This window comes from Rhipicephalus microplus, chromosome 10 (assembly GCF_043290135.1).
Source record: "Rhipicephalus microplus isolate Deutch F79 chromosome 10, USDA_Rmic, whole genome shotgun sequence".
Lineage (NCBI taxonomy): Eukaryota > Metazoa > Arthropoda > Arachnida > Ixodida > Ixodidae > Rhipicephalus > Rhipicephalus microplus.
In genome coordinates, this window is record NC_134709.1 from 26,735,762 (window position 1) to 26,748,996 (window position 13,235).

General features: G+C 45.2%; 1 protein-coding gene across 1 annotated transcript; it reads right to left on the reverse strand.

Annotated features, from left to right (window-relative positions):
* Positions 1-697: 697 nt before the first annotated feature.
* LOC142774657 (tetratricopeptide repeat protein 33-like) lies at positions 698-5,727 on the reverse strand. The gene is made up of 4 exons (XM_075875290.1): positions 5,210-5,727; positions 4,100-4,181; positions 2,687-2,818; positions 698-1,215 (listed from the first exon to the last, which is right to left on the reverse strand). Exons 1-4 carry the CDS (start codon positions 5,431-5,433, stop codon positions 994-996), a joined length of 660 nt encoding a protein of 219 aa, XP_075731405.1. The 5' UTR covers positions 5,434-5,727; the 3' UTR covers positions 698-993.
* Positions 5,728-13,235: the final 7,508 nt, after the last annotated feature.

A 13,235-nucleotide genomic window follows, 5' to 3' on the forward strand; every position in this document is an offset into this window, starting at 1 on the left:
GTCATTTATTTTGTTGTCCTTCTAGCACCAGCCAACACCTTTCCTCCTAGATACCAAGGTCATTTTATGCTAATTGATCTAGTTTGCTATGCACAAACTCACAAATCTAACCACTTTTGCAGAAGCTCACAATATGAAGTATCGCTTCTTAAATGAAACGGTTTTCATCAACCCAAGAGTATAACAAAGCTAGCAAAACTGAAGCTTCATTGTAGATTCAAGCAAACAAATTGCTGTTACACAGTGTTGTTGCAAAGGTATGTGTCCTTTATCTTTTTTATTAAAATGATCAAATCGAAGACGTTGGTGCCATTATGGTGGCACCGGCTACTCCTTTTCTCCTAGTAGACAAGATATGTCATGGCCATTTGGTTAGCCGCTAGTACATGTTGCTTAGCGGCAGCGCTTCAACAGGTCATACTAATGATATAACTCAAACCTCGTTATAACGAAACCGGATATAACGAAATATCAGTTATAACAAAATTAATGAAAAATATTGTTGCAATAAATATAGTGGTAAAAATAAACCTACATGACTAATTTTCAGATATAACGAACTTATTTTCATTAAGATACAGATTTGTTATGAGGTTTGAGTGAAGTTGCTGCCACCACTTGTGATAACTACCACCAGTATAACTAAACCTTCACAAAAGTATGACAATGAATGTGGAATGAAGAGCACAACACCAAGCATGAACAAGAATTTCATTATTAACCGAAGGATCGTCTTTCGAGACAGTTGCAGGTGAATAGTCCCAGCATGGTACATCAGTACCTCACTGCTACAGGTACGAACATGCAACACTTTCTGCAAAGTCCACAATGCACCAAGCTGAAAGTCCAAGCCGAAAGCGTGGCGACTCGGCTCTTTTCTCTCAGACTGAGTCCTCAAAGCACACCGGCTTCATTAAGAGAACACTACACCTTGACCACCTGCCGTCCTTCTCACAACGCAGATCCAGCACCCTCTGGACCTGTACACTTCTGTCACCTGATCTCTCGACAACGAACGAGTTCGGGTTTAGGAGTTTCGGTTTCTTGCACCTCGACTACGTTGCCATCTTCGTCAAAGCAGACTGGGGTCTCCTTCGCAGTCTCTTCCGCAACCAGTTTCTTTCTCAGAAGCTGCGAAGTGTAAAGGAGGTCCTCCGTACGAAGCTCTTCGTCCGCGGGATTGAGGTGAACCGCAGAGCAGAAACTTCGCAGTGCCTAGGGATGACCAAACGTTATTGCGCTCCTAGTAAGTAGGATACATTTAAACTAAAGAATAGTCTGCTTGTATAGTCCATAACTGCATACAAACCGTAAACCTAATGCTCACAGTTGGCAAGAGGAATACTATAAGAACGACACAAATGCCACAATCGCAAAAGTATCACTGCTTTACATAGCACCGATTTCTGCTCTGCGACATCTATAAACACATTGCAGCAAAAAAAATGTGATGCCAAAATTTTTGTACCGGTACCCTTTTGAAAAAACGAAGTTATGTCATGCTGCATGTCATCTGTGCACCTATGTGCTGCCAATATGCTAAATTAGTTATGGCTGAAACCACAAGCCGTGTTCTGTCAGTTGCTGCCTGCGGAGAAGTGTTGCTCGGCACACCTAGAGGAAAAACGGTTCGCGCCTGCAACACCTTTCACATAACACTAATCACGTAATATTTTCCTTCACGAAAATTCGTGACACAACGCCACATTACTATAAATTATGCACACTTCAATTTACATCTTTCTTTCTCGTTGAGCATGCTATTTTTGGGTGCCTATTAAATTAATGAGAGAAGGAAGAGAACCGACTGAGCCCACAAGCTTTGCCAATGGTAAAGGTAGTGTTCCGAGTCCATTGTTGGTACGTTCATTTCCGTGAACCTTCAGTTTCCTTTACTATACAATTACTACACCTAAACATTGAAAATTCTACAAATACCATCCACCCCATGCTTTTTCTTGGCTTCATGTAGTACTGAGACGGGTTCCTCTAGCGTTCGTAGAACTGATTAATACGTACAAACCTAGAAGCTATGTGCACTCGCACAAGTTCGAAGTCTCGCTCTATGGTATGTGCTCACTCGTGTATCTATAGGGCCATACACAACAAATACAAGCATTAACCCTTCAACACTCTTTGTTTGTATGCTTGTACTTGCTAGCTGCATCAACTAGCAGCTAAAAAAGAGCACTATACATTGAGGTTTGGATTAACTGAACCAGTGTAATAAATGTGCCTTTAGTTAACTGGATTTCGCAGTCTACACATGATCACATTTCTGAAGGCACTACTGCATTCAGTGATTCATTTAAACGTGCCGCTTTTCACAAGCCACATAAACAGTATCATTTTTTCTTTACTCAAAATAAATATAATTGAAAAAACAAATTCCACAATGTACCCAGCCTAAGTTTTAATTCTGTACATACAAAAACAGAATGTGAATCCCTTGAAGCTAACTGCATATTTAATTAAAATTTTACTGAATATAATTAGTATAAAATATACAGATACACATTATAAGAGATTGTTTTTGTTGAAATAGAAGACTGAGTACCTCGAAATGATGCTGTGCAACTTTTAAGCATTCACAAACAGTTCTTCATAAGTGGAACCTGAAAAAGCTGGAGGCTATTGTTCAAAAAAAAAAAAAAGAAGGTGATACAAGCAAAAAAAGCAATCTTGCCATTTGAATCTCGCCCAACTGTAGCTGCGCTCGTCCAAGGGTCTGGTGTGCGACCCACCACAAGGGATCAAGCTTGACAACTTGCTCTGCCTCCTGAACAGCTGCAAAGTCTTCTCGCAGCAGCATCAGCACCTAAAGATCAAACGCTGCCTTATTGCCTTGTACTGTTGTTTGTCATTTTTTTTTTGAAACACATTCAAACCCCATTATAACAAAGTTGCATCTTACAAGAAAATGGGTTTATTATATTCGAAAATGCATTATAAAGGTAAATTCCTAACACTATATGCTATAGCAAAACTATTTTTCATTTAATTCATTATAACCAATATTTTGTTACGTCCAGGTTTGAGTTACCATAAGCAACAATATGTATAATTCAATGATATGTACAAAATATGGTCAGCACCTCAACCAATGTACCTCGCTCTTATTGACAGTCAATTCTCCTTGCAAAGTGTAAGTCACACAAAGCGCCTTCTTTGACAGACTTATTCAATGGCTTCAAGTGGGACGTAAACAGCTCTGTGCCAGCATGGTTTAGTTTCTGGACAACAATGTTTAAAAAAATGAAACTTGGAGAGTAATCGGTCCATCACATTGTACTGTCTCTCTTGCGTCTAACCACTGTTTTCCATTCTATCAAGCTTTTCCACATGCATGAACTATTAGCATCAAATGAAACGCCATCATCGGTGACAGGCGTGTGCATCCGATTTGACTGCAATGTGCATTACCACTGTAGAGTGATTTTTTTGTCGCTTCTGCGCTAGATCTTTTATCTTGATAATGACAGTCAGCGTGGGTGTGCCAAGCTCTTCTGGTCGTTTCACTTTTGCTACGTTCTATATTGATTTTCTTCCTTTCAAATATCACAACTAGAATGGAAGCAAAATTACCGCACAATATGGAAATCATGCAGAGCTGCCAAACAGGGTGTGTGCACCGGTCAATAGTATATTATTCCTAATGCTTGCTGCTGTTTCAGGTTTAATTTTATGCCAAGACAACATTTGTGGCTTGTGCACGGCAAATCGCTTGATGCCAACAGCGACAAATTCACAAATGCTCCATGCAATTCCAATGCAAGCGAACAGTGTGTCCCTTTGCCTTACACATATGCGAAATAATGAACAGCTTCAAAATTGGGCACGCAGACCTTCAATGTATGCGAACAACACACATGCCTAAGACAGTTGTCGATCATGTCCATGCATCGAATGCAAGCACTCTTGTGTAGGTATGCACGCTACTTTCAGAAAATAAGATTTATACCCAGGAAACCAACCTGAGAATTCAATATTAAAACTCTAATGTTTACTTAAAGACACTATTACGCATGTTTTCTGACAAAACTGCTGAAAAGTTGACTACGGTATAAGACACACTTATTTTTTAAGATATATCGCTCACCTGAGCTCTCATCTCGTGAATTTTGACATCGCCAGGTGTGAGCTGGAGCGCTTCATCAAATTTCTTCAGAGCTTCCCAGCACCTGAAATGGTTACAATCATGCAGAGATATTATACCGTTTGTTTCAAGCCAAATCTCCTAATTTACAACTTAACGCCGTGGATGCATTCCACCCACACACACACACACACAAAAAACTATGCGGGATGCCTAATTTGGCGACTTACATCTATAGATACAATATAGTAAAATTTTTTTGAAGTACTCAGTGGCGATAATCTCTCAGTTTCTGATAAAATGCAACTACTAGTATATGTTGTTTGCTCATGCAATATCAGAGCCTGTACGGAGCCCAAGAACTCAATATTGTCAAAGCTTGATTGATGATTGAAATGTGGGGTTTAACGTCCCAAGACCACCATATGATTATGAGAGACGCCGTAGTGGAGGGCTTCGGAAATTTCGACTACCTGAGATTCTTTAACGTGCACCCAAATCTGAGCACACGGGCCTACGACATTTCCGCCTCCATCAGAAATGCAGCCGCCGCAGTCGGGATTCAATCCCGCGACCTGCGGAATATTGTCAAAGCAAACCAGAGTTAAACAATCCACCAGTCGCGCCACACGTAACTGCAAATTTCGATCAATTAACTGACTTATTAAAAAAGGATTTCGAGCACTCGATTGCCAGTAAGGTCGAACGTAACTCTCCTGAAAACCGAGCGTTTGTTACGCGAACCAGGAAGCGTATTTCTGTCACGCGCAAAACCGCTGCAAGTGGTCGGTGTAATAAACGTAATTGGTGGTTCTAGCTTATACAGTGTGTGCACGCATTCTTGCAGCTCCGTTAACCAGCAACCTGAGATTTTTGCAAGGACACGTTGCCGGGCAACGCAACACGGCAGAGATGACATGTGGGAGTTCTGCCCACCATCTTTATTTGTAGTTTACTTGGCCTTATCGGCCCGCCGCCTTGGCATAAATAGCACGTGTGATCGCAAAATGAATCTATTAGTTGTGAGTTAGCGCTGTGTGCTAGCTCTCTCTCGGGCACTGTCGTGTAGCGCTGCTACGTGAAACCGCTTAATATCACCAAATCAGGACAAACCTGTCGAGTTCCGCTAGTGTCGTCCCTTCTTGCCGAAGGCGACGACTTTTTTGAGCGCAGTCTTCCAACAGCAGGTTTCTGCGACGCTTGTAGCCGCTTAACCAGTCTACGCCTTCGGGAGGATCGGCGTTTTCGTCCGCGCAGTTCTCTGCAAATGCGGCTGCCAGGACCGTCGCCACTTTTCCACTCGCCTTGCGCTTCCACCCGAAGGCGGTTGCCTTCATGACTGCACACGACGGCCGAAAACACGAAGAAAAACTTCGTCGAACCAAGACGCTTTTCGGTCAAACTTGTTGCGATCACCACCGATGCGCGAAGATCAGCCGCAACGACATATTGAACTGTCAGCGATGGCGATGCCCCCTTTGCTAACTGTAAACATGGCCATTGACATGGCTAACCCGAAACCAGGTAGGGGTGTGGCAGTTTGGGCTAGTTGGTATTACATGACAATAGTTATAGCGCGAGAACAGAACGACGACGAAGAGACAAGAATCCTTCTTCTTGTCTCTTTGTCGTCGTTCTGTTTTCGCGCTATAACTATCACCAGTTTAGGGTCTAGCCACCCTTACTAGGTAACGGTTTTGCCTCGGAAGGTTTGTTTTGCCCAGTTTTACCTTTGTGGCCATATAAACTCCATGCTTATGGCGTTTCTGCGCATAAGTTCGCTGGTTCGATTTTCAGCTACGGAAGCTGCTTTTCAATGGGCAAAGAATACGAATGCTCTGTGAACTTCAGCGTTCAGAACTAAAGCGCCATTAAATTCAAATAACAATTTACGTAAAAGTGAAAGTTCAATGGACAAGCTCTAAAACGACAATACTATCAGCAGCAGTGCCCTACTTACAGAAAAATTAAAGGGGCCCTGAACCACTTCTTCAAGTAGCCATGGAATGAATTTATTGGAAGAGATTATTGTCTCACGAATTCAACGCCGCAAAAATTTTAAGAATCTGTCCAAGGCGAGTGGAGTTACAAAGGTTTGTCGCGCGCTGCAATTCAGGTATTATTGCATGAAACTCTATGGCAATTGCATTCTCTCTTCTCTAGTCCCGACGAAAGCGCTGGAAGCTAAGCAGAAAGGGATGTTAGCGCCATAGAAAAACGTCACGCGCGCCTACGCTACTCGGCTGCTGACCCGCAGGTCACGGGATCGAATCCCAGCTGCGGCGGCTGCATTTCCAATGGAGGCGAAAATGTTGCAGGCCCGTGTGCTCAGATTTGGGTGCACGTACTCAGGTAGTCGAAATTTACGGAACACTACACTACGACGTTTCTCATAATCATATGGTGGTTTTGGGACGTTAAATTCCACATATCAATCATCAACTTGTGCTCTTTTTTTTTTCAAATGCGTGGCTTTTTTAAGTGTGATCGCGCGTAAACAAGTAGCAGCCTCCCGCGGTGATCTCTGTAATGAGTGAGCGCGCAATGTTCGAATCAGCCAATGGCTGACAGATGGGCTTGCTACGTGCGATTTTTGGGCATATTCCGTGATTTGTCGAGAGAAGAGAAAACAATTTTTAGCTGACTTTGATAATTTATTGTGAATTCCAGGCCACGTGCTGAGCTATAACATTTGGCTCGCGTGTTGTCGGGAGCCTCTACTACCGATCGGCAGCGTTTTCTGACCATGCTAAAAAAGTTTTGCAGGGCCCCTTTAAGGTGAATGCACGTGGACACGTGTTACGATAGGACATTCTCAAAATGACGTCACACGAACCACCTACAATTAAACACTAGTAATTGAACTAGTTCACTAAATAAAAAACTCTCCGTGCATCAAGACGTAATAAAATGCTACTTGTTCGTTTCTGTTTCATTCATGGATAAAAGAACCGCAGGACGTTATTATGGGGAATACGCATGCAAGGCGGAGCGGATCCTCCTTGAATCGATACAAGCAATGATTGCTTGCTATCGCCAGCCGGTCGCAAAATGGTATAACCGCGTTATCACTTTATTTGCCTATCGCATCGAAATGTCAGATTAAACGCCGAGTGCAACTGACGCGGCACATATCAAGGAGGAGCTTTGTGCTGCAGTGCTGACCGCAATAATGCAGTAGCTAGGAAGTTTATTCGCCGGCGATGGGAGGGGTACTAGCTGATAACCTCGACTATTTAAAAGAATATTTTTATTACTTTTGGCGAAACAACTTCGTCCATCAGAATTTCTGGGCGTGCCGAGTCCATATATGGCATCATATTTACCTGGCTGTTTTGCATGTGCGATCATGCAAACCACAATTAAAGTTTTCAGCCTGATGTCTCAGAGCACATCCATGCTTAAAGAATTATTTTCAAGTATATGGTATGGTATACGGTACGAAGAAATTTATTTAAAGATCCGGAGGCCGTTGGGAACAGTTTACTGTTGGACCTAGTCGTAACTGTGAAGAAACATGACTGCCTCCAACTTTTCAATACAAGTATGCCCGCTGCTGCTCGATCATTACTTATATTAGGTAATTGGGCGACTGACGGCAATAGTTAGTCTAACCTTGTGTCTCCCTTGATACATAACATTTGCAAAGAGCTAGGTGGTTTTTATGTGCCTCCAATTTCAGTGCTGAATTTTAAGAAAATTATAAAGTTTAATTTTGAACATCCTGTATATGCAAGGTTCCAAATTGCAGAAGTTAGGCACACTCGATAGTAAGCACAATAACAATCAAACATTAGTGAGGCCGCACATATAACAATGCAGTCTGTCGCAGAATATATGTGAAACAGCATGTTTGAAGCCACACCAGCCGCAGCCAACACCATTATTCACTAAAGTGGTAGCAACTTCCCAGTTTGCGCTGAACTTTTAATTACATTGCGGAGAAAAGGTGTTCATGAGCAGTTTAAATGAAGATGGAAGAATATCATCAGATCAACTGTGCTTTACGATGAATTATTTAAAAATATAAAGATATATGGGCTTCAGAAATATCGGTGAAATACTGGTGGTGGCCTTCCGAAGCCCGTAGAGTGACCTCCGTTATGTTCATTATATGGTCAATCTAGATTCCCATATCCCACAGCTTCCGAACTTGGGGTCCCATCTCGGCCATCGGCACGAAATTCGTTCCCCTGCCAAGGTTCATTTTTGTAGTGTTCATGGTGTGACAGTTCTGCGAGTGCACCCGCATATTTGTTGTGACCTGGTAGTCATACCAAGCAAAGGAGACTCCGTTGTCTTGAGACAGTAGAATGAAATACTTTTAATCTCTGTCAGAATGAGATAGGGTTAAAGATATATGACAATTGCAAGTAATTCTGCTTGACAAACAGGCAGGCTCTGAAGACAAGAAATGAATTTGTATTTTCTTTTTACCATGGGCACCTTTGTGTGAGCTAGCTCCTGAACACCCGCCATGCCTACATGGGTGCAATTCTAAACGTGTGTGGGCGCGTGTGTCCACCGTCACATTTGCGTGGCCGGCTCCAGTACGCCTCCGTCTCACTCCACTGCCGACCCAGTTCTGTCCCACGATGAATGAAATTGTTGCTTGCTGTTAAGAGCGATTGAGAAGATTGATTTCCAATGCTACTCGTTAATACGCCAGCTTTATCTGAGAGCGATCGAGGATGACAGTACAGCGATCCAGAGACAAGACCACACACAGTCCAGTGATGGATTTCAATTCGATCGAACATCTACAACGTTATCTTCATACGTCTAATTGATCATACAAATTGTTCAACTCCACTGTACATGTATGTTCCTGTCATGTGTCAGCACCTATGCCGTTTTCTTTTCAGGTACACGCTTGCGGTGTTCAACATCATGGTTTAAACGCGTTAGATAGGGAACAAATTAAAACGCACTCGTTATGCCTTTATTAAATTGAAATCAGACAGGATATACATATAACTGTACTGATTTACATATCGAATTGCTGGCTTTCTTAAACACAATACATTGCCAGCTGGAACCTATGCATCTTCTACTCCCATGAAAGCAATATTATATTCTTACAAATTCTGTCATATATATATATATATATATATATATATATATATATATATATATATATATATATATATATATATATATATATATATATATTATATATATATATAATGAAACATATTGCACCGCGAATAGGCACCCCAGCAATCTGATTGGTAATTGGTGTTGACAAGATGGAGACTTATTCGCAGAATTTCAACAATGGCCCGAATACCGTCACCGCAAAGTAAACATAGTTAGCGTTTAGTAAATTGCACATGCAAGCACGGATCACCGCCATTAAAGCATCCACTTCACCGCAGCAAGTCGTACTTGTACATACTATATTTGCGATAACAAATACACACCTTTTATTTTGTTTGTGCACTCTGTTGCCAAACCCGTGGGCTTGCTCTATAATGCCGGTTCAACACGCCGCCAGCCAACATTTACTATGGCTGTCTATCTGTCCTGTAATTTAACACGCTGCCTCCGAAGGCCCTCGACTGTGTCTGCATTGCACCTTTGTCCCTAGACCCGACGCCCACCGCGTTGAGGAAGGGACAGCCCGACCTGGGAACCCCGGGCTCGTTTATCGCGGCACGGCTTCCTGGTCGCGCGATCAGCAAGTACTTCTATTGGAATTCGTTCATGACTGCCACGAGGTCTTCGTCGGCGGATGACTCCGAGCTAAGCCACTCAGTCACCTGCCTGACAAACTTGATGGACTTGTCGCCTTTGTTCCGGGGCGAGCGTCGACCAGATGAAGAGGACGAAGACGATGCTGAGGAGCCATTCTTAGCGGGTGCGGACCCCCTCCTCTTCTTTCCTTGAGACTTGCGGCGTTTGCCTTTGCTGTCCTTAGACTTGTGCAAACGCTGTTTGAGAGGTTTGCCATGAGACGAAGCGGATGAAGAGGAAGACGATGAGGACTTATGGTGTCGCGAGGTTCTTCGCATTGGTCTCGGCGACCTCCTCTCCCTGTAGTCCCAGTCGTCGCATGGTCCGATGGAGGTGCGTGATGTCATTTTACCCATTTCCGGGGGTATACTGATTCTCCTCGCTGTAGATCCACAGCCTACGTCATCTTCAGCGTCCATCGTCACGACGTCTCTGTGAATCTTCTCGAGCACTGTCTCGGCGCGATGCTCGTCGATTTCCTCCTTAATTTTCTGTAGCAAGTCTGAAGCCCTGCTCATAGACTGCTTCGGAAGCAGCCTGCTGCCCTCGGTGTATTCGTCCCGCGGAGGCCTGGCGCTCTCCCTCGACATTGTTCGCCTTCCGAGTTCCCTCGGATTGTCTTTTCGCCAGTCGGTGGAACCGGACATCCGGGGATTCATAGCAGGTCTTTTATATCCTCCCAGAAAACGTTCCGCGCTATAAGCGCTCGTCATGTCAGGCATTGGTGCGCCGTAAGGTCGCATCATAGGTCCGCCGTAGCCACCTGGCATCGGCAGGCCGAAACCACTACCCACCATCATTGGTGGTGCGCCGTAAGGTGGCATCATGGGTCCCCCGTAGCCGCCTGGCATCGGCACCCCGAAACCACCACCCGATATTGTTGGTGGTGACCCTCCGAAGCCCGCAGCAAGACCTCTATACCTTCCGGCGGAATCCGATCCCATGATTATCAGGGACCCCTCGGCCCTCCGGATCATGTCCATTATTTGGTCAATTTGGCTTCCCATATCCAGCAGCCTTCGAACTTGGGGTCCCATCTCCGCCATCCGTGCGAAATCCACTCTTCCGCTATAGTCCATCATATTCTCGAAGTCCTCACGGTTTCGCTGTATGCCCAATGAAGAAGCTCCGAAGCCACCACCCATAGGGTTCTGTTGGCCGTATCCGCAAGGCCCGCCGGCTCCCATCGCCATATTATAGCCGCACTCCATTCCTGGTCGTGTCATTCCTGGAACCATCCCGGGTAACATTCCTGTGGGGGGAACGCTGCGGTTCATGGGCAAGCTCTCGACAAACATCTTGCCACGCACGATGTTGGCGCCAACTTGCTCCTCGTACGCCCTCACAGCTGTAACGTATTCTCTCTTCAAAGGGTCGGAAGGTGCACTCTTGACCGTTGCTACCGTGCGCGTGCCGGGTATCTGTCCTGCCGTCTGCGCAGTGTACTGCTTTGGCGCAGCAAGATGGGCCTTCTGCGCAGGTTCCCGCAGTGCAACAGGTTGAGGTTCAGGAGGTGGCAGCGTAGCAGCTGGAGCCGGTGGTGCTGCAGCAGTGGGCGGTGGCACGGCAGCATGCGGCAATGGCTGCGCTGGCTGCGTTGAGGCAGGTGAAAACGCTTCTGGATTACCTGGTGGGGCGGAGCCTAGCGGCGGTGTTTCAGGTGGTGAATGCGCATCTGGGTGGCCCGGTGGTAAAGCAGCCAGAGGTGCCCCCGGGTGGCCTGGTGGCAAAGCAGCTGGAGGCGCTCTAGGGTGACCTGGTGGTAAAGGAGCAAGAGGCGCTCCAGGGTGACCCGGTGGCAAAGACGCAAGAGGCGCTCCAGGGTGACCCGGTGGCAAAGACGCAGGAGGCACTCCTGGGTGGTCTGGTGGCAAAGACGCAGGAGGCGCTCCTGGATGACCTAGCAGTAAAACAGCAGGAGGTGCTCCTGAGTGACCAGGTGGCAGAACAAGATACGCTGCCCCAGGGCGAACGCCCACGGAAGGAGCGACACCAGGCTGTGGTCCCGCGGGAGGACGTGGTGGGGCGGCCATCTTGAACGATGACGAGTATTGCCACGAGCGATTGGTTGATTTAGTACTCAATCAGAGAGTGGTGCCTGTAGGGAGCTCAAGTCGTTTCTGCTGCTCCTGTGTTGACAAATGGAATCCCGGGATGCTTACAATGGTATAGACGTAGGAGGTGAATGAAAAGTTTATATTACGGAAAAGTTCAGCGGAGAGATAAGGGCTCGAAATATGCAAGTGGTAGTATCCTTTATGAATCCGTCTCTGATATCTGCGAGCTACCACCACATAGCTGTCTTCTCTTTGGAGAGCCATACAAAGCCATCCTATCTTTCATAAAACAATTCTGTTCCATAATATCTCTACCGTTAACTGACACAAGTTTGGTCATGTGTTTTTCTGCCGCGATGTGTTCCTGAGGGCCTGTTAGTCACGACATGACACATTGTTCACTGCAGCATGCGATAGATAATTACAGGTCCATCATTATCGACCAGTTTCAGTCGAGAGAGCTTCAAAAACAAAAAGCCACCGGGTGCAACTCTCGATCGCCACCTAGCGTGTGCAGCTCTCGACTACGTCAACACACAGAACTGTGACACATTTCCGCGCGGTACGCATCGAGAATTACTGAGACTACATTGTCGCCAAACAGAAACTTTCAAAGCATGTGCCATGACAACACACTCGTTGTTTCCAGCCGCCGACTGCGAGAACAAACGCGGCAAAAGAAAAATGGCGGCTATGACGACATCATAACTTGTTTTATTGACAACGGCATGGTGACGCATAGGGACGTCAAGGAACTAGGGGGTCTCCAAAGCATGAGGTATGCCCAAAAGTATCCCCTTCGGGGATTTTCACCATGTCACTGGCACAATGGAACTTAGAAGTTTAGCAGTTTGGGCTAGTTGGTATGACATGACGATAGTTATAGCGCGAGAACAGAACGTTGACAAAGAGACAAGAGCGCTCGTGTCCTTCTTGTCTCTTTGTCGTCGTTCTGTTCTCGCGCTATAACTATCGGCACAATGTTGTCGAGCACTCACGCAAACTTCAAAATTAATTTAAAATAGCTTCCAAGCTATACTCGCTTTTGATATTTTGCAGGCGATATACGAATGTTCACGGCAAACGAAGCCGCCGACTATCTCGGCCGCAAAATTTTGTGTTAGTACCACTTTAGAGTAGCCCTGCAACTCCTATACATAGGTTGCACGTACGTCACATCCGGGAACGAGATGACCGAGAACCGCCATGTTTTTCAACAGTTATATGCAGCTGGTCTTTGGTCGTGCTACCGGCTTCACCATGACTTATTTCTGCCATTTTTGAATGCAGAACAAGAAATAGAACTTCTGCTTCGAAAAGCAAGGCGCTGCTACACGCTAAAATAT

Coding starts and splice junctions, on each gene's coding strand:
- LOC142774657 (XM_075875290.1), bottom strand. CDS start 5,433: ATGAAGGCAACCGCCTTCGGGTGGAAGCGCAAGGCGAGTGGAAAAGTG. Junction 4,182..5,209: donor ACACTAGCGGAACTCGACAG/GTTTGTCCTGAT, acceptor TAACCATTTCAG/GTGCTGGGAAGCTCTGAAGA. Junction 2,819..4,099: donor TTCACGAGATGAGAGCTCAG/GTGAGCGATATA, acceptor TTTGATCTTTAG/GTGCTGATGCTGCTGCGAGA.